This window comes from Coprinopsis cinerea (genome assembly GCF_000182895.1).
Source record: "Coprinopsis cinerea okayama7#130 chromosome 1 map unlocalized cont3.1, whole genome shotgun sequence".
Lineage (NCBI taxonomy): Eukaryota > Fungi > Basidiomycota > Agaricomycetes > Agaricales > Psathyrellaceae > Coprinopsis > Coprinopsis cinerea.
This window is the reverse complement of record NW_003307544.1, coordinates 2454957-2478964: the sequence shown is the minus strand read 5'-3', so window position 1 is coordinate 2478964 and position 24008 is coordinate 2454957. Positions and strand designations below refer to the sequence as shown.

Here is a 24008-nt window from a genome sequence, read left to right as displayed (position 1 = left end):
ACGATATAATTATATTTTTGAAGAGACCCTTCCAAGCAATCATTTGTTGCCCAAGATCTTGCGCCGGTAAAGTAGCTGAAGGTCGCTGATCTCCGATACCATCCACTCGCTGTCCAGTGCCTCGAAGACGTTGGCTCTCCGGCGATAATCATGGACGAGCAAGTTCTGCACCAATGCCTTGGCTGAAACGACGGTGTCAGTTCATTGAATGACCCGAACACTCAAACCCACCTTGTGGTAAGTTGCTCCAGGGGCAATGTAAGAAGACGACCTCCTCTTCCACGATTCTCGCTTTCAGTCTTGCCTGTCTGTGCTCACTGAACGATCCCAGACATTGCTGTGATTCTGTCGGCACACTTGTATACGAATCCGCATCGTCCGCCCAAGATGACTGGTAGGTAGCGTCATTGTCGAACGGATGGCTTCCGCTATAGTCCAGACAGTCAACCATAACATTTCTTCGCGAGTAATGTAGGACATTGCTTACCACAGCATGATGTACAGGATTACGCCAGCGCTCCAGCAGTCTGCGGGCATTCTGGTTGCAGTGAATACCAAGTGTCTGAATCAGTGGGTTGGAATGGGAAGAGACCATACCCAATGTATCCCAGGTGCTTGTTGTCTAATGCTAGTATACCTTCTGGAGGCAAGTACGATACTGTCCCACATACGTTCAGCGTCTCTTGATATGCATTGGGCCGAGCGAGACCAAAGTCGGCGATTAGTATCCGTGGATATGGGCCCGGTGCGTGCAGTAGTATGTTTTCAGGCTGGAACAACATTCTGTAAACCAAGCTTCATACGTGGAGATGGTAACACACTTTCAAGTCTACACAGTCGGCAAATGAGCAACCTCGAACACTGGTGAGAAGGACACGCATACCTCGATGGGAAATATGTTTCTTATGAAGGTATGCCAGCCCAGTCAAGAGTTGAAACATTATATACTTGGACTCTGCTTCGCATAAACCTGGCCTGTCGGCTTTGAGGTTCACGGTAGAGATGTAGGTGAACAAATCTCCGCCTGTACAAAGTTGCAGAAAGATGTGACTACGAATTGGGTGAGTATTCCAGAGTTCTGGAGGGGAGACGAAAACATACATGAATCCGTTGTCCTCCTCGGTGTCGTATATCTCGTTTATGTTAGGCTAAGAGGCCGTCATGAAAAACAAGATACACGGAGTAATAGGAATGGAGTCTTACATGTTTCAATGTCATGAGAATCCTTACTTCCTTCAAAACTTGACGAACTTCATTCTCGCGGCGAGTTCGAATGCTTTTGCAAGCTACTTGCTTGTGGTGAGTAGGATCGAAGGCCAGGTGGACGGTGGCGAAGGACCCCGTTCCGAGGCACTGCGACATGACGACATAGTTCCCGATGCTCTAGAGCTCCATAGTCAGCCAACAGAATATTGAAGAGGGTCAACACAGGTCTTTCGGGAACAGATGAAAGACCTTCTGCGCAAGCGTCCTAGCGTGGCTTGGAGGTGTTGGATCGAATAGAGACAGCTTCTCCGCAGGTCCCTTTATGATATGAACGCAAGTGAATGCTGCACAAAGTTAGACCGATGCCAGAAAGAGCAAGGGAATAGCTGAGACCCAGCATATTCGGTAGTACAAGGACGTCTCCGTCCATAAGAATAACAGAAGCCTTGCGTATCCGATAGCTGTTCAAAACGACTCCATTGCGTGACAAGTCCTGAAACGAGTAAACAGAATGTCTTCAAGGACAATGTATAGAACTCACTTGACAAGAAACAATGATCCCTCCAGAAGGCGACGGTACTCTGCGACTTCAGTCAGTTCCGGGTCACTGTCGTTCTCGGAAACTGACGCATATAGCTTGCAGTGAACACCAGAGATAATGCTATCGCTGATCACGTAGGTGCTAGGAAAAGGGAGCTCAGATATGCGCATATATGTCTGAGAATAAGTTTTACCACAGCTCAGGGTGCCGTCCAATGACCACTGGGCAATTAAAACCCAAATTGATCACTACACAGCTGCGTTTAACAATGGCTGTCGCTCGGATGGCTCAAATCCCACTTGCCTTCCTTACGCCCATTGCGCGTCGTCACCAACTTTGCGCATATATCTTTTCTCTGCGAGGGTCGGAATTCAGAGGCGGTGGCCATTGTCCTGGTCAAGAGCGAAAGACACCGTGCTGTCAAGATCAAAATTGGGTTCTTCGATGCTAAATCTGGCGCCATCAACGAGCAAACAAAGAACGCATAGAATTGAGCCTGCCAGGTAAAAACAAAACGTAATGGAACAGCAGAATCAATCATATCCCTTCCCGCTGCGCTGCTTTGCCCTCCGAATCTTTTTGTGCTTTTTGCCCCCCAACTCCATACCTTGCATCATCACTTGCATGCGAGCCTGGGCACCAGATAACGGGGTCCCGTCATCAGCGACTAAGACTTGGTTGGGATAAAGAATCGATCTTGAAAAGGCTTTCCCTCCCTTCGATCCAGCCATGAAAGGTCGGTCTCTTTGAGACTGGAAGAACTCATCATCAATGGCCCGGGACTTCTGACCCATCCGAAGGGTCTGTGAGGCAGCCGCCATTTCCTCTTCCGTCGCCATGTAGGTATCAGCGCTCTTACCAACGCGGGTTACAGGTGCCTTCTTTTTCGTCGCATAACGTTTCAGTCGTCGCTCGTGCGTCTCCTCGTTGAACCTGTCCTCATCGATACCTGGTGGTGGGTGGCAAAACAACAGTTTCCCCTTTACGTAGTCCTTGAGGATGTATCGAGCGGCACGAGATTCGTCAGGGTTTCCAAAACCTGAACGCATAAAACCTCTTGCGACTGGAAGAGCAGAGGGGTGAGCACGAGGTAACTGTAATGGACAACGAAGGACTCACTGGCATACGCCTGCAGGAAATCTTCGGCTTTCACAAAACCGTCACCACCGTCCTCCGCATGTGTCGTTCTAATCGTAAGGCCGTAGGTAGCCTCCAATAGCGATTTAGGAATTCGCTTGACCACTAGAGCAACTGGTCCGGTATGCTCTCTCAATTGATCTATGGGAAGGACACCATCGCAAACAAGGTCCGCTTTCGTTGTAGCGAATTGAGGGAAGACCAGGCCAGGGCAATCGCAAAGGACGATGGAGTCGGAGAGATGGATAGTTTGGAAATGCTTCGTCTTTCCTGGAGTAGCGGACACGCTGACCTTCTTCTGGCCGAGAAGGGAGTTGATGGTGCTTGATTTGCCGACGTTGGGATATCCAACCAGTCCCAGTGTGAGCTTACTCGGGGGTTTTCCGGTCACATCCTTGAATTCTGGATGCCATGGTCAGGTTGGTGGGATTTCCAGAAGAACGGAACATACCATGCAAATCAGGTGCAAGGCGTAAAAACAACTTCTCCAATTCATCTACGGTAAGGATCTTCGTCCTTGGATCCTCGTCCTCGCCTTCATCTTCTGGCGCAGAAAAGTAATGGTCATCATCTTCGTCCTCGTCATCTGATGCTTCGGATTCAGAAGAGCTTTCGTCGCCAGACCGGTTTTGGGCCGCAAGTTGGGCGGCCGCAGCTTCCCGCCTTGCTTCCTGAATAGCGTTGGCAGTCGCAGCCGAGTAAAAAGCGTATTTCGTTCCTTCCTTGTCGAAATAGTTTGCCCATTCGAGCCTGTGGTTGGGTTCATAACGTCTCTCTCGGGGTTGTCATTAACGACTTACCTTTGCTTGGCAGTAAGTAGATCCGCCTTGTTAATCAACAACATGCTTTCGCGCTTTCCTGGACCTGACCCAGCCTCTCCCTCGTTCCCTTCGACATCTCTAACATAATCTTCCAAATCTTTACACCTGAACCGCAGTGGATTCCTTGCATCGACAATTTGCACGACTAAGTGAGATCGTTCGAGGACCCGCCATAGCTGTCTCCAAACTTCAATGTTGCGTTCGAAGGGAGTGAGTAGGAAGTTTTCCGATTCCTGCAGTCTGCGCCCGAGAGGTGAGACGATTGACAAGCACCCACGAGGTAAGGACATACTGTGCTAGATTCCTTCTCCATTGCAAGAAAGCGGCCTTCTCATTTCGGTCAAGCTCTTCGTGTTTCATAGATTTGGTCCATGCCGGTCGACGAGGTACTTGAAGGCGACTCTTATTCTTTTCTTGCTTTTCGAGTAGTTTTACTTCCTCCGCCTCAGTCAATAGATAGGGATTTTGGGAAGTGGGGGCAGTTTGGTTAATTATCTTAACATTGCGACGCTCTATGTCCCATGTTAATAAATGCCTACGAATAGATGAGATAACTACGCACCGGCAGTGAAATCTGTTCCTGCCAGTTCGGCTGTGTTCAAAAACTCCTCCAGATTCCGTTCTTGCGTGACCGACTTCAACCGATTTGAGTCCAGGTCGACAGAGTACTGAATTCATTGATCAAAATTACCATCTTTCTGCGAATCTGAGGGAAACTCACAAGGCCAGATTGCTGTTGTCTTTGTGCATCTTTAACCTTTCGGTTGATAATTGCCCTTCCCAGACCACTTGGGTTGTGATTTTTGCCTTTAGCCGGGGCCTAAAAAGATCATTAACAGCTGTAATATAAACGGTACAGGCTACCTCCTTACCATAGTGTCGATGTAAGGTAACAAGGGTAGAAGGGAGAGCGCTCCAACTTCCAGTCATTTGTGCCTCCAAGGTCATTTTCGTCTTGTTGATCGCTCAGCATCATTATCGGGCCGAAGATCGGATCTACTCTGACTTTGAATGTCGATTGAATCTCAGAAGCGCTCGAGGGATCGTAAACCACAAAGAATGCTCGAATTTTCCTGGGTTACAATGATGGCAAGGTCACCCTACAAGAAAGAGAAACACAAGGCTTCAAAATGCAAAATGTGCTGCATTCTTGGGCGCTCCGAATAAATAGACTATAAGTGAGTAACATCGTCAGCACCTAGCGAATTTCTCTTGGCTTGCACCTACCAAGGCATTGACTGACGAACAGGCCAATTGTCACTCCAGCTGAAAGTGTTATCATCCGAAGAGCGAGCGAAAAACCACTGGAATACTGCTCCTCGGAGGTATGGAAAGTCTGTGTTACACCGCCGCCTTGCGCTATACCGGACTGCATCGGGACACAATTTGTTAGAGCAAGGCGTGAGGGTTTAAGACACTGCAAATTACTAACAGGGACTAGGAAGAGAACACCCGTGACCATGACGGTGAAGGCTGTCCCACGTCCGAGCCTAGAATAGACATTGCCCAGAGACCCGAGTACGAAAGCGCCAGCAGCGGAAACGATGTCAGTACGTCCAGGAAGGACTAGGCCCGATGCGCGGTTGGCAGCATACGAGGAGCAAGAAAGGAAGACCATGACTAAAAGTTGCCTACTGCGCCAGTACTGGAGGTTTGAAAGTGACGAACAGATCGAGTAAATTGGAACCAGCAAGAATAAAGTCCACCAGGGTAGGTTCTGACGCCACCATTCCCAGTTGGTGTCCCTCACGCAGCCTACTGAAGTTTTAGAAACGTTTTGGAATAGAGTGGATTCCGCGACCTTTGATGACCCTTTCAGATCCCTTTGTTGCCACTTCATGAATGCCGAGAACGCCGCCGATAGGGGTGAGCGGGTTCGTTCCATTCAGCATGGTGAAGGTTCCATGAAGATATGTCATGGGCACTGAGCCGTTGCTGTTACTATTGCTGTTGCCGTGCTCGTCGTTATTTATGTGGTAGTAGAGATTCCGTGCCTTTGGGTCCACTAATAGATACAGATCCGATCCAATGGTAAGGCCAAATCCCTGCACGTCGGCGATTCATGTGTCAACGTCAATTAGGGCACGAGTAGACCTTTACTGACCAAGAAGAGAGTATAAATAACAGCATAAACAATACGAACGGAGCCACAGAATATGTTGCGGGACATGAGCTCTAGGGAGCTGATCACTTCAGCGTCAAAATAAATAGGCTCAAATCCTGCAACGGTTTAAAACTAGGACGGTGGCTTGCTTACGAACTGTGAACCCTGGCAATATGACCACAACTCCGGCCGAGGAAATGGCCGTGTAGCAGAACACGTCGCCGGGGATGCTACTCAGGCCTCTCGCAACAAACGCAACGATGATCGTCACAGATATCCTTGAAACATGTCAGCCTACAGTCCTTATGATAAACCCGTCGTAACATCATCCAAGCGCCCTGTACGTACTCGTAGACATTCGCGTACATCGCACTCTTGTTCGCAGCATTCAATCCCAGGTACTGCAAAGCGCAGGCGCAAATGCCACTGATCCACATATCCAGGATGGAGCCGCCGAAGGAGAGACCGCAGATCGCAGAAGCGCTCATAAAGGCCAAGAAGCATCGCACTGGAAGGCTATAGATTGGAGGCGCCCTGAGGAGTCGTTTAAGCGCCTGTGTTCCGGCACTCGCGGGCAGGTTCTCGTGCAGCACATTTCGATAGATTTGGTGGACCTTCTGAAGGGACGTGAGCGCAATTCGGCCTCGCGCCCGGACGAAGAACGTCCGCATGGCCAGATGTTCCCCTAGTCGCATGGAGATAATCGCCATGTTCGGAAGGTACATGCAGTCTGAATGGACGTGTTCATTTTTCTCCGTCAGGTGTATTGGTATATCGGGACATAGGGTGAAGCAGCTGACCTGCCTCAAGGCTCATAATTGTCGCAGCTGCCTTGACCTGTGATTCTATTCGATGGGATGGTGAGCCAAAGGTCATAAGTGCTTTCGTCAAGGTCAGGACAAATTCCCTTCGTTTGTTTGCCTCTGTCCTTCGAAGGTGAGCGCAAAGTCTGGGGGGAATCAAGTAGCAATATGTGTGCGTACCTTCAATATCAATGGGAGCACCGGAATTGAGACCAAGTTTCTTGGACATTGGAATGGGATTGTCCGAAGGCCAGGAGAGCTTGTGCTTGTGCCTCGACTCTGGATATCCATCACCTTGCAATAATTCCTCGGTGCTGCCGGGTTCATCGTCAACGCGTAAGGTCAACTGTTCGGGGTTCAGAGCCATCAGTGTGAAAGTGCAATAAGATAGCACGGAAGAGGATGGTCGCAGGAGGTCGCAGCCGACGTTATCGGGTTCCTGTCTAGTAGTCTGTAGCCCAAGCCCCTAAACGATGTACTATCAGGATCGTCTCGAACGTCATCAAATGCGAGGACAGGAGCTTTCACTACTGGGAAATGCCGACGTTTAAATGGCATAAAACACCCTTCAGCCACTAGTCCATGACGAAATTTGAACAGATGCAAATGGCCTGATGTGGTATATTGCTTCCAAATGAGGGTAGTCATACAAATATCAAAGGCATAAAATTTCGAAGGTAGAAGGTGGGGAATTCAGACAGATGATATGATACACAAAGATGATACACGTCCACACATAGGATGTTGCGGTTACCAGATTTGCGGAGCTGGTGGAAGATAATTGGTAGGAAGCAAGAATGCATCCATTCCATGCTGAGAGAACGAATTGCCGCCTAAGCTCTGGTCTGAAATCCAGACGGGTAGTTGTTCTTGCGCGGTCATTTCAAACCCTTGCCATATCTGATCTGCATCGGGCGGAGGATGGCCAGGTGCAGGATGGCGCTGAGGATGCTGGGGATGAGCTACGACAGGAACGTGTTGATTGGTCACAGAGTGGCTAGCACCGGCGAAAGGGGGTTCATAGGTCGGCGAGAAAGTATCGCTACTGCGAGGATGTTGAGGTGGCGGCATCATCGCAGATGGAGGCAGGTTGTTGGGCTGATGATCGATGACCATAGACAAGCTGCGTTGAGGCTCCCGGGAGCCATTAGGGGAGCGGGACGTGGATCCAGGCTTTCGCTTTCTGGACCGTTTCAGCATCAACTGCAAGGTTAAAGCATAGCGCTTGCCAGGGACTGAAGTCATACAGTGTCAGTATTCATAGAAATCAAGATAGAAAGCCACGTACTGGCAGACATTAGGGTAGCAAGTTGATCGACCTGTTCTCGGATGGACACAATGTTGCAGTCCGAGGGGCTTCGTTGTCCAAATTAATTCACAACACAATGTAAATGGTTTAGCGGGGGACTTACAACAGGCGAGCTAGCCGCAGCAGGAATGACGCGGCAAAGGTGGCCGTTGCATGAGTATAGTGGACAGCTGGGGCTACATTCAGATCACGTTCGTACCGGAGATGAGCGAGCTTACCATATTTCATTCCTTCTCGATACGATGGGGAGTTCACAGTGATATCAAGGCCTCTCTGAGCAATAGCAATGGACCTGATGGCAAGATCTTTCTGCGCTGGGTGTATCTTTTGGACATCTTCCGGCCCATTGATACCTCGCAAGGCAGTCGCATTGTGGAACAGCTGAGCATGGAGCTGCTGGATTTGAAGACTTTGACGGTAGAAAGCTTAACTCAAATGGTAAGTCAGAGGACGTGTATCAAATATGGCAGCTACTAACCTGCGCCAGGCCATTTCTGAGAAAAGGCACTATCCCAGGTACTGTACCATTGCTCGAATTCACGATCAGCATTGCGCAGGATGTCGAAATGATCAAGCTTGACAGGTCCTTCTAGGGGGGACATGGCTTCATGGACTCGTTCGCGGATCTTGATAAGTTCGACCGTGGATACGAGGCGCATGTCGTCATCGATGGCAAGAGGGTGGTTAAGTAGCTTTCGACAATCTCTGATGCTTTCATCGTCTTTCATGATTGCAGGTCGACCAGTTCCATATGAAAGCCTGGGTCGATGTTAGAAGGGGTGGGAATGCGCGTAATTGAAAACTTACTGATGCTCGAAAAGATAGAGACAGAACCAAATTCTTGACATGATGACGAGGTCCTTATCGTCCTCTCGACTCGTCTTCCCCTGGTTGATTCTCTTATGCAAACGAGGCCAAGCTTTGTGCATTGCTAGAAGAATTTAAGCACGCGAATCGTCTTCGACATCTGTGAGACGTACACAATTCCATAGCCATACGAACGGCATGTCCACCGCTCAACCAGCCATTGTCCGACCATCCGGATACCAGAACTACAGGGACAATTCAGGGCGATTCCACTAACAGGGAGGGGGGACACGCACTCATGGCTTGAACAGCTTCCATACGAAGCACTGGGGCGAAGAGACTTGCTCGAGCGATATTTTGAACTTCCTCTAAGAGCTTCAAATGAACTTCACTTGCTTGGCCTATTACGAAATTAACAGTTTGCAAGCTATGTGACGCAGGAAGACGCCTACCTCCGCCGTCCCTGACGCGAGCAGCGACCATGCAGATAGCATCTACTGCAAATGGAGAACGTTCGTGCAGAGATTCGTACGTGTCCATATTGACGTCGAAAACAGGCCTAGAATGAATGTTAATAGTGGAACAGACCATATCTCCAAAACTCCTACAGGAATGTCGAGCAACCATCATAGAAGCTAAAAGGTAGTTGTGAGCGCTTGTCCCTGAAGTAACGTGACAGGTGACATACATCTTGAACAGCTCTCGAGCTTCATCCTCGGGCAAAATACTTTTGGTGACGACTGTGGAACAGTTTAGTTTTCACTAATGGAACGAAGACAACTTCTGGTGACCGACCGTCGTGGAAAGTGGGGGCAGGAAGGTGACGCAGTTTCCGGCGCTTTTGGGGCCGAGACCTGTCAGGGGAAGGGCTTCTCGTGCGGCTATGCGGTTCACTAGATTCGCCACTCTCCTAGAAAATCGGTTGGATCAAACCTCCTTCCCAAGGACGGATTTCGGATGTCCATGCGTACCTTGGCCGCGCGTTCAATTGCGACATCGGCCAGGCCCCGGAGCACTTCCCACGGAGCAACGAGGCCATAAGCAGGAAGGCCCCCATCGTCGTCGTCTTCAACATCCGAAGAATCCGCGCTGGTAACCGTGGACGGAGGAGCGTGGCGTTTGCTGTTCCCGGGATGAGACGGGTGAGGATATCGGTGCCCTGTTTTATGATCGGAGGGTTGGTGGTACCTTAACGAGGAAACATTGGCCCCAGATGATGGTGGGGGCATACTGATGCTAGAGAACGGTGGTAACACAGTGTTCGACGCCTGCTGGTTCCCCGAATACGGCTGACCAGGAGCCGGGGCCGCAGGCTGATTGAAGTTCGAGAAGGGCGGCTGAGAGGCATGAGGCCGCGGTAAATCTGCCGTGGGTGGCACCTGGTTTGACGAGGGGTATATATTTGGCATAGAAGCACGAGCAGTGGGTCGTGCAGGATGTACGATCGGGTGCGATGCAGGCCCATTGAGACCGCCAGGGGGTGATGGATGATGGATCTCGTTAACGTGCTGATGGCTTGCGGTGGGTGTTGACATCGACGGTGAGCTCATGTTGGGGGGGGAGTGATGATAGTTTTGGGGGTAGGCAGAAGGTGACCGAGAAGAGTGTGCTGTTGCACGAACATAACCTAGGATATCCTGCAGCGTGGCACATATCGTCTGCTGAGTTTGTTTGATCTCGGCGACCTGAGCTTCAAGTGCCCGCATCCGCCTACAAAACACCATTAGAGTCCTCATTACAGCGGGAAGACGCGGGTACATACTCCAAGCCTGCTTCGCCGGTAAGACTGGCTTCGCGAGAAGGTTTCTCAAACAGACACTCGAGACCGGTATTTCGGCAACGACGACACGGAGGATTCTCCGCGCCCTCGCACCTCATCTTCTGTTTCCTGCAAGCATTCTACACAGCATTAGCAGGCGAAGCGTCCCGGACGACGTTATACTTACGCAAGCACCTAACGAGCCAAAGAGGTGAGTAGGGCTAGGGCAAAGGGAGACTGGGGAGACGCACGGGGAACGCGATTGAGGGTTTTGACGACGGGCTTGACATCGCGTTTTTCGTCCTTGTTGTTGCTGTCGTCGTTGTCTTTCTTGACGACGGGGCTGGAGGGGCTGGCAGCGTCCATTGGGAGACGGAAGAAGAGAATGCGGGGCGAAGATGGGATTGAGAGGCTGAGATCAGTTCTGGCCAAACTGAGCCAATCACACCCTGCCAAATAAGGAAGCGCTACTCCGTGTGATCGCGCTCAACGGTCATGTGGTACTCGGCACCGCCCGACTGCTATCTTACCACGCCAGCCAATGGCCGCGCCCACCGTGCTTGTCGCTTTTCATCCCCTTCTACAGTCATGTTTATGTCTCTTATCTCCCATTTAGTGAGGTCAGACAAGCCCAATACACTTTCTAGTAAACGCTCATGAAAAGACAGCGCCTGGTTTGCATTTTTGTTGCCGTCGTTCGCGACCTACAAGGCCCTCGCGCGTCTCCCGCAGTCCGAGCCAGACGTCCAACGATGGGGCATGTATTGGTCCGTGGTAGGGGCTTTTGTCGCTTTCGAGTACATCGCGGAATGGTTCATTAGCTGGTATGTCGCCCACACTGAGCGCACACCACTCAGATTGTTCAATTAAATTCGCTTCCAGGTTCCCGTTTTATTGGGAATGCAAGACCCTGTTCCTGCTTTACCTCGCGCTCCCGCAAACAGAGGTTAGCCTATTTCTGGTCAACTCCAGCGCACACAAATTGAAATCTTGTCCCCAAGGGCTCCACCTACATTTATCAAAACTATCTCCGCCCATTCTTGGCCAAGAACGAGGCCGCCCTTGATGACGGAATTGTCGCCTTGCAGCGAAACGCATTTGGTTTCATTCAACAGAAACTCACTGATCTTTTGACCCTCGCTGCGAACGCTTTGAACAAACAAGGAAACACTCAGGGGCACAGCGGTCAGCCGCAGCAGGGTGCCAACCCTTTGCAAACCGCTGCAAGTCTCTGGCAGACTTATGGAGGTTCCTTGCTCGGTGCCTTGCAGCAGCAGCAGCGTTCTGCCGCCACGGCCACCGGAGCAACCCAACACCCAGCCACTACCCCTAATTTGACGCCCCGCCACTCTGGTGCTTCTAATGCCTCCAGCCCTTCGGCTGAACTCAAAACTCCTACTCCTCCTTTCCCTGTCCCCCACCACTTTACTCCCAGTCAGTAAATCTCGCCTCCTGTTGGGTGCATACATAGTGTTCATTGTTCCAAAAATTCGAAAGCACTATAATACAGTGTCCATACTAGACAAAATGTCTTTTCAATGTTTCAAAGTTGCTTTCTGCAAGCCGACTCAATGTCCGTTTTGGTAAACTCCAAAGTGACCCCGCTGTCGCCGTAGTGTTGCGAAATGAGTCCTCCGATGCGCCCGGTCATGTTCACTAGTCCTTGTTCGCATGCCTTCCACACGATGGCCACCATCTCCTCAGTCCCATCCTCCGTAAAGTGTTTCTCGACGCGCTTAAACATGCCGTCAATGTGCTTCCGCATATCCTTCGCATTGAACTCCTTCACGACTTTCTTAAGCGAGGATTTGCTGTAGTTGCTGTTGGCCGCGAGGGCACCTGGGTCTTGACCAACACGTTCCACTGCATCGAAGAAGTCCTAGGACAAGGTTAAGCTCTATCGCCTTTAGACTTGCGTGATTACTCACAACTAGCTTCGCCAGTGGTCTGCGCATAAGTACCTTGATATATGCATTGAGGTTTTCGTCGTAAATAGACTGGGCACGTTGCGCAAAGTTTCGAGTCGCCCCGAGCTCCATCTTGGATATTTCCGTCACGAAGTGATGCATGTTTTCTGTCGAGTCTGTGTCAGCACTGCTATCATAGATATCGAATTCGAAAAAAAGGCTGCGTACCAATCATGATGATATGATAGTTCAGCTGACCCTTGTCTTCCCCCTCGCCTTCCAATTTGGCGAGCTGCTTTAGTGACTCAAACATGGCCTGAACAATCTTTTCATAACCAGAGTCAACCAATGTTCGGATCTCGAAACCTTCGGCACCACCAAGCTGGTTTTCCACCCGAGTCACATATGAAGAGAAGTACTTGATGAAATGGGTAACCCCTCTGCGCTTCTTGCCGACCAGCCTGGTCTGCTCAATGCCCTTCAATTGATCGCTCTGCGGAGGAATGAGTACATCAAGCCGGTTCGAACATGGAGAAAAAAGACCTACAATATGCCGCTCGAATGCCGTCTTGAGTCGCGTTTGCTGCTTGTCCAAAAGATTCAGCAAGAAATTGGTGTTCTTCTGTTCCGCAGAAGCGAAGTACCGCTCAAGCGTCACGAGAATCCCAACAATCTCGCTAAAGGCGGTATCGGACGAGACCAATCAGACTAAACGAGCCGGGCGAACGACATGAGAAAAAAGACATACATGTTATCTTTAGCAATTGCATTATCCAGCCACGTCTTCAACTCGGCAGGCAAGAAACCAAAAATCAGATCCATCGCATTCCGAATCAGCTTTAGCGTAGTCTGGCTTAGACCAGCTGCTCGAGCCGCCTGTCGTCGAAAGTAGCTGTCAAGTCCCATGTAATCCGCAAACGTGAGGCCAGCATCATTGATCTGCAAGAAGTCGGTAATAAAGTCAAATTCGCGGTATACCGCTGCCTGAATCTGTTCCAGAGCTAGGTCGAATGCCTAGGAAGATGCGACGAAATTAGGTCGACCTGAGGTGTGGCGTTGGAAGAGCAGACTAAACACGTACGACAGAAGCGCGGAGCTCGCCATCCACCGGCTTTTCTTTGTCTCGTCGATTCTCCAATGGCGAACGAAGAATGGTTCCTGCTCGCCTCATACCAGCAGCACTCTTCGAAAGTGGAGGACCACTTCCTGCAAACCCGCCTATCCCTATGATTAGCAAAAGGACCTGGAAACGACAAAAGTGACACTGACTGGCATCTTGCTCGTCGTCCTGAGCCTTTTTGATCAACCCGAGGTAGGCCGACAAAAGACCAGTGATCTGCGTTTGATGCAGTTCACTGACTGTTGAAAAATATGACTATGATTATGATCAGCGGGCAATAGATAGCGTCTCTGTCAATGCACTGACTGCACACAATTTGGCATAGACACTCTCGTCCATCTCTTTGAGGTACAGCATCAGCCCAGCATAGCGGCCAAGATACTCTTCAATAGCCTGGTGCTCGAGTAACAGTGGATACCCTCTGGCCGATTTCGACAACCCGCTGGTGTCCCCGATAAGTAGCTTGGACTGGATCCGAAATGTATGTAATCAGTGTTTGCATATGAAGCCAGTTATCGACTCACCTGGGCTGTGAACATGATGGTCAAGAAGTCAAACATGCGCTTGCAGAACTGAGCGTTATGTGTTCGGTATTCTTGCAATCGCTCCATAGTGGCAGCCATGTCTAAGAACGGACACGGTAAGAATCGGTGGGATCCCGCATGTATCTTCGGAACGTACCAGTGTCTCTTCCAGCTTGCAAAGCCTTGTAAAGCTCGGCCGCAGCTTCTTCCAATCGTTGTATACTTTGTGCCTTTTCGAGGGATCCTTGCGTAAGGGTTATCAACGCGTCTTGATCGACATGAACTGTGCGCTAACAAGAGGTCAACGACATGCTTTTCACACAAGGCACGAAACGTACTAGGAGATTCTGAATCTCTTGCAGGAGAGCGCGTTGGTTCTGAGTCTGAACTTGCAAACCTCTGTTCTGAGATTGGATGAAGAGGATGTCTTCGCTGACAGCCTAAATGACGATTATGAACACGGCGGGTCAGAAACTTGAAACAGGAATCCACACGTACATTCAGGTGAATTTTGTAAGAGGAAATCAGGCTGTCCATATTGTCGAGCTCCGTAATTGCCTCATCCAGAAACTTCATAACGATACCGATTCGATCATCACTTTCGAGGAAGGAGTGCACGTTGGCCTAGATATGATTGAGTGCCAATTAACAAAAGCGGACAATCAAGGGAGCGCCAACCTTCTCGAGGGCGGTCAACTCGTCCAAAAGTCTCGCCTGGATCAAATCTACAGCACCTCGAGTGGACTTCCGACCGATCACATCGTCGCTGGCCCACTCATAACCTTCAATCATCTCCTCGACATTGGTTAGTGTAGCTCGAGCACTCTCTTCCTCGCCATCAATATCGATCTGACTGTCGGTGTTTTGAGCAAGGAGACGATCTAGCGATGCTTGGTTTGTGGGATCAAAGTAAGAGATTCGGACGTTCTGATCACGACGTGACGGTGTGTTTTCGACTGGAAATGCTTCAGAACGTGCGGTATATTTTCTTGTGGGTTGGGAAGGAACCGGGGAAGCATCACTCGATCGTGGTGGGATGGTGTCTGATGACTGAGAAATCTGGGAATAAGTCGCCTCACGAGTGCTTCCACTGGCGCGCGAATCCCTGGAGAATGTGCTGGAAACGGCTTGGGGTCGTGGTTGCGAGGCTTGGGAAATCTGTGAAGTGGTTTGACTGTGGGTAGAAGCCGCGTTGGACGGTCTCCGCGTTTGCCTCGGAGGGGTGGGAGCAGGGGCGAGAGGAGGTACGGTGATCGAGGGTGGACGATTTCGGCCACCGTCGCGGGAACGTGCAGATATTGTGCGTTCTCTGGCCTCTGGCGGCTGGAGCGACTGTTGGTTGGAGGGAGTGCCATTACGGATGTTTGATCGAGCTGGAGAAGGGTTGGTTCTAGCGGTTTCATAGTCACTATTCCTAGTGGTAAATTGGCTGCTCGAAGAAGCAAGTGTGGCCGAAGACGTCGATGGGCCTGCGCTCCTCTGGTATTGCCGGGCATCTAGGTCCATGTTAGGAAATGTAAATTGGGATGCGTGCTGAGCGGACCTTGGGATTCATAGTCATTTACGCCCTCCAAGTGGAGAGGCGCTGCGGGACCAACTGTAGTCCGAAACAGTCTGACGAGTGCTTCGAGGAACTGCGCTTGCTCTTCTCTACTTTCAGTGTCCCATGTATATCTGCGTGAAAGTGTGATATTAAGCGAGAGTGGCTAGGCGTCGTTCATTCAGATAGGACTTGAAACAGAGTGAATATATAAGACGACGTACGTTGACCACCTGGAGAGCACGCAGCTCTCGGACCCGCCAGGTTTTGCCTACCGAAAAGGTACCGTTTGCGTTGAGTTTAGACTTGTGCATAAAGCCACCCTCGCTGTTTGATTCTAATGACATGTTCATTGTAGATTCATAGGGCGACAGCAGGGGACATACGTGATAAGAGTATGTAGCGAGGTTTGCGTCCTCCTGCGTCGCCTGCGTCCTCCCAGATCTTGAGATGGCAGACATAAGTTTCGTCTGAACCGTTTGCATTGCGCCTGGCAAAAACAGAGGATATGATCTGCTGCCTCTGGGATTCTATGTCGGACATGGTGGACAGGTCGAGCGAGGGGCAGGGCGCAGGGGCGAGGGGCGGAAGTGATGGGGATGTTTATAATAATATAAATGATTGGGTCCGAAGGGCAATATTGATGTGGAATTGGACTCATATCGTCGGTGTAGTATACATTGCTGCTACCATGGCTACGTTTTGTAGAATATACTTAGTTTGAAGAGGGGAAATAAGGACGACAATAATAAAGTGACGGCAAGTGCCGAAGAACAAGGGATCAGTTCTGTGACAATCGTCTTGAGATTGATGGGTGCGGTATATAGACGCAGGGTTTCACAGAGTCCAATTCGACCGTTCTCTTCTTGCACTTTTCTGTCTCGCCACGACTCTGCCAGGCTCAGAGCCGTCGTCCTTCGTTTATCTCTCCCTCTTTCTTTTCGTTTGTCTCTTCTAACGACGCTGTAATGACTTCTGTACACAGTCCTCTTCACTTTCTTGCCCAGGTTGCCTGTGACACCGTACATCCACCAACCTCACCCCCTTGCTCCCCTTCTCCGCCCCCGGCACCCTCATCCCCTGCAGACTCCTGGCAGTCTTCAGCCAGTAGCATGGACCTCCACATCCCATGCACCGCTCCAGACCACATACTCCAACCACCACAAATGCAGCCACTGCGCCATTCAACCTCCTCCAACTCAAGCCATACCAGTTCTGACGTGTCCTCGCCCTCCCCAACTCGCAGAAAGACCGCAAAGAGACATTCGCCAGACCATCTCTCTCAAATCAAGTTCAAGCAGCAGATGCGCGCACGCAGGCAGATGCTCATGGAGAGGGCTATGAGGATCAAGTCTCTCGACAATTCCCCGGTCAACGACCACCAGCTCCTTGTTCTGCGCATGGTTTACGACCAGATCACCATGTACCCTCCAGAGTCCTGGATGGTGCTCCTGGCTATCGTCATCCGTCGGTGAGTCCCTTATGCATACCACTTGCCCCCCGTATGCGCGTCTTATGCCCGCCCGCTAGCGCTTTCAAGCAAGTCAAGAACTGGTTCTCCAACGAGCGACAGAAGAACAAGGAGGGTCGCAGCATACGAACACAGACAAAGGAGGGTGACAAAGTACGACTCCGTCCCATGGCACTTCAGCAGTGGTGTCCTGAATGGTCGGATGCCTTCTTTGAGGAGGTCATCATGATATACGACTACAAGGTTTTAATGGATTTACGACTCGTCTCAAACGATTCCTGAAGCGCTTCCGGACACTTATTCTTCATGGACAGTGCAGATATCATCAGACGTTTTCTTACTTACCCACTTACTCATTCATTCGTTCACACACACACACAGAACTTACCCTAGTCACTTCTTTAATCTTGACAGACGCTTTACTTATCTCACTTACCCCGCTACTAATATGTACTCCTCACATAGCATCGCATATAATAATCTACTAGTCACTCCAATCCTTATATATTATCTATTTGCTCGAAGCCAACGCTACCTCTCCATTGCGAAGCATCCGATACCGTTGACCCCTCCACACGACTGTATTTCCGAAGAATCCAAAGATCCAGATTGGAAGACTCGCCACCTCCCTCAATAGCCAAGCCACGACAAAATATCGATCAATCACAACGGGTACCCGATCTGCCAGTGACTTGTAGACACTGATGTCCACAAGAAACCATAGGACAAAGTGTACAGCCATGAATAACACCCTTGGGATCCCGAACAGATACTTGCCACTGGAACTGCCAATGATGGAGAGCATGATGGACTCGGTGAATGGCTCCACCAGGTTCGCTGCCAGAACCATTCGCTTGCGAACGCGAAGCCATCGAACTCGTCTCCAAACATAATCCCAGATCGTCATGTTCCCAACGACGTTGTAAGCAACATCCGTCGAGAGGTCGTGTCGTAGTCCAAGTTCGTGCCATAGAGCGCTGGCAATCATGTTGTCTTCTGCCAAGAACCGTCCAAACGACGGGAACCCTCTCTTCACTCGTCCTTCGTCGAGGTCCATGGGATCAATAGGCTTTAAAGTCCCATTGACACGATCTACGTCCGACCGTCGATAGAGGTTTGATTTGCCGACAACGCAAGATTCAATGGCGACGGTGTTAATAGCGATGTACATCTTTGCGTGGAATGTGTTTAGGAAGGCGGCCTCTATGCGGGAGCCCCAATACGCTGTGGTCGATTCGACAAACGGGATGTGGTGCACCACGCCTATTCGGCGTTTGGAAGTATTTCGGGGAGATGTGAGTGCTTCGACAGCTCGGGAAAGGGTACCAGGGTCGGTGGAGACATTGGAATCGAGTACCCAGACGATATCGTGGGCTGCCATTCGATACGGCCGCACGAGGTTGTTAACCTTGGGATTCACCCCCACAACCTCCTCGCCTGTAATGAATATTTTTAACTCCAATATAGCGAAGCCGAACGGCACGACAACTTACCAACTACGATTTGAGCCTTGACGTCCGGGTAGAGCTGCAGCAGCTCCTGGACGACCGGAATGGCTTGGTCCTTTGCATCAGCGACAGAGAAGAGAATTTCAAAGTTTGGGTAATTTTGTCGGAAGGTGGATTCCAGGTTCGTGTAGAGGTTGGGGTCAAGTCCCTTCAAGGGCCGCAAGATCGATACACCGGGCGCTTCCCTTGCGGGCGTATAGTCGACATATATCGGGCGATTGCGGTATCTGCGGTATCTGAGGGGGTGGTTCAGAACCTCATACGATCAGATTAGAAGACCTTCCGTACGCTGCCACGGCACCCAATAGGCCTATACACCACAACACGGAGTACCAGACCAACCCGGCTATCGCGAACCCGAAAGAAAGAGTGTTGCGGAGATCGTCATCTACTTCTAATGAAGGCATCGTAAAGGTCGTATAGGTCGTTAGGCTAGGTGAAAGCGAGGAGGGATTTGCTGGCAATAGATGGGCCTGCCGACAACGCCGGTCACAGGCGCTATGATGGTTTTGGTACAAGTCGTACAACCCCGACGCTCTGCGCGTCAAACTGTTTGCGCCGGCTTGGCACTTGTCTTTTAGGGCGATTTCACTCCTAAACGGGAAGGAAAGCCCCTAAGCTGCCACTTCTCGATCGCGACGCGTTTTATTTGAGATAGGATAACATGATCACCAATCTATATCGAACCCAGGAATTAATCTGCACCAGGTATCGTCGGGGTCTCATCCACGAGTTCTGAGAGCCCGAAGGTCCTCACGGTGTTGTCCCAGGTCGTGTCTACCAGAGTTTTGTAGGGAACTTGAAGAAGGCGATGCATGACCCAAGCTACACCACCGATTGCTATGGGTTCATTTCTCCCTTTTACAACCTTTCCCTTGACGAACCTTTCTGCTTTCACAGAAGGAGGGAAGAATGCGTTGCGAAGAACCGATGGCATGGTATCAAGATGAGCCTTTGACGCATGTGTAGGGTTCATGGTGCACCATGGACCATCTTCACAACCGTTATCATTAACACGCCTCTTTGGAAGATACCACAACTCACCAGTTTCGAGCATGAGGAGGTTGAGTGGAACTGATTTAGCGGCGTCAAGGTTCTCTTTCGTTTTGAGAGAACATCCGTTAATCCTGGCGATCACACATCAATAGCACGTCGTTGAGGAGTACCTGGGTCCTTACCCAACGTGAAATCCCATCGAAGTCTAGGTTCGAGGTAAGGTGAGACTTAAAACCGGCATTCACAGGAAATCTTACGAGCTCGGAAACTTCTTCGGGAAGGCCGGTGAAGCTGTGTACTACTCCTCCCCTGGCCCCAACAGTTCTCCCACCATCGACACCGAAGCCTTCGTCTCGGAGGATTTGGACAAAATCCTTGTGAGCAGCACGAGAGTGCAGGAATAAGGGAAGGTGATGCTTTTTCGCAAGGCTTAACTGAACCTGAAAAAGAGAGACAACCAGTGCTTCGTTGGTCAGCGACCGTAGATAGGTTGCCAGGATATGCCTCACTCTGAAGTATTTCTTCTGCGTTTCTGGGTCGGCGAAGTGTGTTCGGTCGTAATCTGCGATGTGCCCCTCAACACCAGGACTTTAGGAAGGAGAAACCATTTACCAAGTCCACATTCTCCCACTGCTACCACCCTTCCTTCTCCCTTCAAATGCTCAGAGATCATTTGATCTAGCTGTCGCAGATATTCCTCTGGGCCCTCTTTGTACGATTCAAATTCTCCGGAACGCGTTGGGTGACAGCCCACGGTTGCATACAAACCTGACATCGATCATTGGACATGCATGCACATAGGCGAACAGTACCATCGTACCGAGTTCCTTTGCTAAATCCAGTGCCTCTTTTGATTCGCTCAGGCTTCCTCCTGTAATGATCATAGATTTGACACCGGCAACTTTGCATCTCTGCAGCATTTCCGTCATATCATCTGCTCATGGGTTAGGTACGCACATCATAAGATGTGGGGACGCACCTTCATGCTTCTTCTTTCCGTGATAGAGTCCCCGATAAACGGGGTCTGTCAGGTTTACTGGTGAAAGAGTAAATGACGACCGATTCCAAAAGATCTGAAGCGGAACTCACTGGCAATGTCTGCGATATGATCATCGAGGTCCTTGAATGAACGAAGGCATCGACGGGGGTCTTACCGATGAACCTAGAATCAGTTGACATTCTTGAACACGATGCAATGTCGATGAGCAGGATGTCGGGTCTCGAGTGAAGAGCGCCATGATCAATGACGACAGCTTTGATGGACGAGCGGCTACCGGCTTCGCGGCCCAGATGGACAGTCCCAACTCTTACCAACTCGAGCGGTTCAAGTACCAGAGATGCCAGAGCTCTGGTAGAAACATTTTGCTGCGAAACTAGCCAGAGAGCGGGAATTGGGTCATGATTATTTAGGAGGTCCGCAGAGGATCTAAAAATAGTTCAAACCTAAAATCGGAGTTGCCTCATGCCGCTCTTTACTTCAAACACCTGTTGAAAAAGCCGTTCTAGACTTCTTTCATCTCCACATCTTCTTTCCCTCATTTCTCTTTCCCCTTCACTCCTTCAACATTCCCTTCTCTCCACCCTGGATTGAGGATACCCCGACTTGGGCTTCTCGACAATGTCGTCGAACTATAACTATTCAGGTCTGGGTCACAATGGCGGTGGCTACAGCGACGCCGCTGGCAACCCAGCCTACAAGGAGTCGACCGGATTCGCTGGGCAACAGGCACCTGCTAAAAAGCCATTGAGCAAATGGGTCAAATTTGGGATCCCTGCAGCAGTCGTAATCATCCTTGCAGCCGTCCTTGGCGGGGTCCTTGGCAGCCGGGCAGTTCGAGACAAAGACGATGGCAATAGTGGTTCTGCCAGCGGTGGTAGCAGCAGCGACAGTGCTGACCCAGAGACCGGCGGAACCAACGCTGAGAAGGCCATTGGGCGGTTCGCTACCGCGACGGACAGCAAGTACATGATCCCCGTGTACCCTTCAACGGTTCGTCATCCGTTCAGTGCGCCAGTGATACGGAATGAGGTTAATCATTGTAATTTCTCATGTAACAGACCAACACTGCGGCGTTCACTTCACCGACATTCGCCGCTGACGCTAAAGTGCAGTGGCCTGAAGACCCCTTCAAACCCACTACACCCAATGTACTCGCCGTCCGGGAGGATCGCCCGCGAATCATTGCCCCTCAGTACAAATGGGACGCTCTCCCTGACCTCATCCGAAACGACCCCTACCTTGAAGGATGGAATGAAACGATTTTCGGCAATGCAACGGATTACCTGGAAAGGGATCCTGTACCCTATTTCATGGATGGAGACAGTGGAATCTTGGATGTTGCTCGAGAAATCAAGCAGAGAATCAAAGCGTTTGGTTACGCCTACAGGATGACCAAGGACACACGGTGGTCGGAAAGAGCTTGGAGAGAACTTCAGGTTCGTCACGGTACTCTTCGACTTCATAATTGGGCACTGATATCAGTAACAGAACGCTGCCAGCGACGAATTCGGGCCTGCTGAAGACAAATGGAATCCTTCCCATTTCCTCGACGCCGCCGAACTTTCAGCGGCGTTTGGCATAGCTTATGATTGGTTCCATGACGTCTTTAGCGACGAACAGAAGGGCACCCTTCGAGACATTTTGATCAGATACGGCCTGCGACCTGGCCTCGACGCATATTCTGGCGCTGCCTCGTATGGTTGGTGGAGGACGGGAGTGAATGGTAACTGGAATTGCGTCTGCAACGGAGGGTTGACCATTGGCGCGTTGGCCATCCTTGGAGATGACGCGACAGGGGTAGCAGAGGAAATTCTTGGGCTCACGGTCGACAACGCTAGAGAGAACTGCGCCCTCGGTCCATCCGACGACGGGACCTGGTCAGAGACCAAGAATTACTGGTATTTCGGGACCACAGGTCATGCTGAAATGGTCTCTGCCCTCTTGACCGCCACCGGTTCTGACTACGGGCTCCTGAGTGCCAATCCAGGATTTGCCCTAACCGGCCTGGCCCACATGTATGGCTTCGGTGCAACCTCCCTCTTCGACTACGGTGACCATGGTCCCAACAAGTACTCAGCAACAGCCAACTGCATGTTCTTGTACTCCGAGCATTACGAACGACCCCAATACGCTCTCTTCCAACGCGAGCAATTCGATGCCGCCGAACCCTGGAGCATGTTTTGGTACAACCCTTCAGTTTCAGGGGCGTTCTGGGATGGTGCCGCGCTTGACCACTTCTTTGACAATGCCCTGGATCAATGGGCTTCGATGCGCAGTAGCTGGACGGACAGCAACGCTTTGTATGTCGCTATCAAGGCAGGCTCCAACCAGGGCCACCAGGCCCATAATGACTTGGACGTCGGTGATTTCGTCCTCGATGCCCTTGGAACGCGATGGGCTGGAGAGTTGGGTTCAGCCGACTACCTTGCCCCCGGATACTTCTCGAGCGATGCTCAAGATTCTGTCCGCTGGCTCTATTACAGAAAGATGACTGCGGGACAGAATACGATCGTCATTAACGGCACGAACCAAAACGTTGAAGCTGCACCAAGCATTCGACACGACTCTTCAGGAACAGCGCAGGGGTCAAGTACCGTGTTACAGGTGCCAAACGACTCGACGGCGTTTTGGGTGACCGACATGACGAGTGCATACTTCTCCGCGTACGTATTGCAAATTCCTTCATTCCTAAATCTTCAGCCAATGACATTTCATTGATGTAGAACGTCGGTTAAACGAGGGATCCGACTCCTGAATGGAAGGCGGCAGGTGCTTCTTCAAGACGAGATTGACGCGTCGGGATCGGTGCAGTGGAGGATGCACACCAATGCCACAGTGGAAGTGGAGGGTACCAGTGCCACGCTGAGCCTCGATGGAGAGAGCATGAGGATAACTTTGTTATCGCCACCTGAGGGTGCTGAATTCTCTACTGGGCCTGCACAGCGTTCGTCAAGCGACCCAACGCCGCCTGTCGCTGATCAAGAGAATCCAGGAGTGACAGTATTGGCGATCGACCTTCCTGCGGGGCGGTACACACTGCAGGTGCTGTTTAACCCTCAGTGGCCAGGCATGTCGGATGGGGACTTTGTAACACCGCCTTCGGTCGCTCTGGATGATTGGTCTCTGACGAGCCACAACTAATTCCATGTACATTTGGTTGGATTTTCAGTGGACTTTGTGTGTGTGTGTTGATTGGACACGTACTTACGACTCTGTAATATTTTGTCGCTTTATCTTGTTGCACTGTTCATATTTTTGGCTATATTGAAAATGGACAGTTTTGTTTTCTCGACAGGGTTGAAACTTGACAGGCGTTGTCAAGTTGTTGATGCTGACTAAGCCGCAAGGGTATCCTTGGCCGTCGCCACCCAAACACCTGTTTGCCATTACTTACTTTCTTTTCTTATCCTTCATATCGCGGTGTTTCCCAGAACGTTGTTCATCGTCGTTTGACA

General features: G+C 50.6%; 10 protein-coding genes across 10 annotated transcripts; 3 read left to right on the top strand and 7 right to left on the bottom strand.

Moving 5' to 3' along the window:
• Positions 1-39: 39 nt before the first annotated feature.
• On the bottom strand, positions 40-1362 carry CC1G_13697 (CAMK/CAMK-Unique protein kinase; the record flags this gene model as incomplete). The annotated part of the gene is made up of 5 exons (XM_002912119.1): positions 40-182; positions 232-428; positions 949-1050; positions 1102-1148; positions 1204-1362. The coding sequence occupies 5 exons, from the start codon at positions 1360-1362 to the stop codon at positions 40-42; spliced, it is 648 nt and encodes a 215-aa protein (XP_002912165.1).
• A 309-nt stretch (positions 1363-1671) lies between these two features.
• CC1G_13696 (hypothetical protein) lies at positions 1672-5080 on the bottom strand (the record flags this gene model as incomplete). Its single annotated transcript, XM_002912118.1, has 11 exons — positions 1672-1699; positions 1748-1888; positions 2060-2102; positions 2355-2810; positions 2867-3286; positions 3336-3634; positions 3685-3945; positions 3998-4217; positions 4268-4373; positions 4427-4525; positions 4949-5080. The coding sequence occupies 11 exons, from the start codon at positions 5078-5080 to the stop codon at positions 1672-1674; spliced, it is 2205 nt and encodes a 734-aa protein (XP_002912164.1).
• Positions 5081-5471: 391 nt separating this feature from the next.
• On the bottom strand, positions 5472-6979 carry CC1G_01756 (pheromone-regulated membrane protein 10; the record flags this gene model as incomplete). Its single annotated transcript, XM_001829024.2, has 6 exons — positions 5472-5750; positions 5810-5880; positions 5963-6087; positions 6158-6539; positions 6610-6732; positions 6793-6979. 6 exons carry the CDS (start codon positions 6977-6979, stop codon positions 5472-5474), a joined length of 1167 nt encoding a protein of 388 aa, XP_001829076.2.
• Positions 6980-7362: 383 nt separating this feature from the next.
• On the bottom strand, positions 7363-10853 carry CC1G_01755 (hypothetical protein; the record flags this gene model as incomplete). The annotated part of the gene is made up of 16 exons (XM_001829023.2): positions 7363-7847; positions 7901-7968; positions 8025-8091; positions 8140-8346; positions 8400-8680; positions 8729-8852; positions 8902-8973; positions 9025-9129; positions 9181-9287; positions 9337-9363; positions 9417-9468; positions 9524-9638; positions 9700-10438; positions 10491-10627; positions 10675-10682; positions 10739-10853. The coding sequence occupies 16 exons, from the start codon at positions 10851-10853 to the stop codon at positions 7363-7365; spliced, it is 2709 nt and encodes a 902-aa protein (XP_001829075.2).
• A 129-nt stretch (positions 10854-10982) lies between these two features.
• On the top strand, positions 10983-11929 carry CC1G_01754 (hypothetical protein; the record flags this gene model as incomplete). Its single annotated transcript, XM_001829022.2, has 4 exons — positions 10983-11107; positions 11156-11311; positions 11370-11433; positions 11489-11929. The coding sequence occupies 4 exons, from the start codon at positions 10983-10985 to the stop codon at positions 11927-11929; spliced, it is 786 nt and encodes a 261-aa protein (XP_001829074.2).
• A 101-nt stretch (positions 11930-12030) lies between these two features.
• On the bottom strand, positions 12031-16121 carry CC1G_01753 (exocyst protein; the record flags this gene model as incomplete). The annotated part of the gene is made up of 16 exons (XM_001829021.2): positions 12031-12366; positions 12416-12561; positions 12623-12887; positions 12942-13071; positions 13143-13408; positions 13476-13612; positions 13664-13769; positions 13821-13982; positions 14039-14139; positions 14196-14328; positions 14377-14478; positions 14537-14662; positions 14717-15534; positions 15582-15744; positions 15803-15915; positions 15965-16121. The coding sequence occupies 16 exons, from the start codon at positions 16119-16121 to the stop codon at positions 12031-12033; spliced, it is 3261 nt and encodes a 1086-aa protein (XP_001829073.2).
• A 353-nt stretch (positions 16122-16474) lies between these two features.
• Positions 16475-17331, top strand: CC1G_01752 (hypothetical protein; the record flags this gene model as incomplete). The annotated part of the gene is made up of 2 exons (XM_001829020.2): positions 16475-17049; positions 17109-17331. The coding sequence occupies exons 1-2, from the start codon at positions 16547-16549 to the stop codon at positions 17329-17331; spliced, it is 726 nt and encodes a 241-aa protein (XP_001829072.2). The 5' UTR covers positions 16475-16546.
• A 229-nt stretch (positions 17332-17560) lies between these two features.
• On the bottom strand, positions 17561-19046 carry CC1G_13695 (glucosylceramide synthase; the record flags this gene model as incomplete). Its single annotated transcript, XM_002912117.1, has 3 exons — positions 18846-19046; positions 18543-18793; positions 17561-18486 (listed from the first exon to the last, which is right to left on the bottom strand). Exons 1-3 carry the CDS (start codon positions 18962-18964, stop codon positions 17561-17563), a joined length of 1296 nt encoding a protein of 431 aa, XP_002912163.1. The 5' UTR covers positions 18965-19046.
• Positions 19047-19251: 205 nt separating this feature from the next.
• CC1G_13694 (TatD DNase domain containing 1) lies at positions 19252-20732 on the bottom strand (the record flags this gene model as incomplete). Its single annotated transcript, XM_002912116.1, has 9 exons — positions 19252-19550; positions 19602-19684; positions 19736-19758; positions 19811-19993; positions 20063-20115; positions 20374-20487; positions 20533-20589; positions 20643-20651; positions 20708-20732. The coding sequence occupies 9 exons, from the start codon at positions 20730-20732 to the stop codon at positions 19252-19254; spliced, it is 846 nt and encodes a 281-aa protein (XP_002912162.1).
• A 434-nt stretch (positions 20733-21166) lies between these two features.
• CC1G_01750 (heparinase II/III family protein) lies at positions 21167-23841 on the top strand. Its single transcript, XM_001829018.2, has 4 exons — positions 21167-21543; positions 21612-21989; positions 22042-23216; positions 23277-23841. The coding sequence occupies exons 1-4, from the start codon at positions 21172-21174 to the stop codon at positions 23692-23694; spliced, it is 2343 nt and encodes a 780-aa protein (XP_001829070.1). The 5' UTR covers positions 21167-21171; the 3' UTR covers positions 23695-23841.
• Positions 23842-24008: the final 167 nt, after the last annotated feature.

Bases quoted from the DNA above. Each gene is read 5' to 3' on its own strand.
- CC1G_01750 (XM_001829018.2), top strand. From the start codon at position 21,172: ATGTCGTCGAACTATAACTATTCAGGTCTGGGTCACAATGGCGGTGGC. The intron at 21,544-21,611 runs GTTCGTCATCCG...CTCATGTAACAG, and splicing joins TCCCCGTGTACCCTTCAACG to ACCAACACTGCGGCGTTCAC. The intron at 23,217-23,276 runs GTACGTATTGCA...TCATTGATGTAG, and splicing joins ACGAGTGCATACTTCTCCGC to AACGTCGGTTAAACGAGGGA.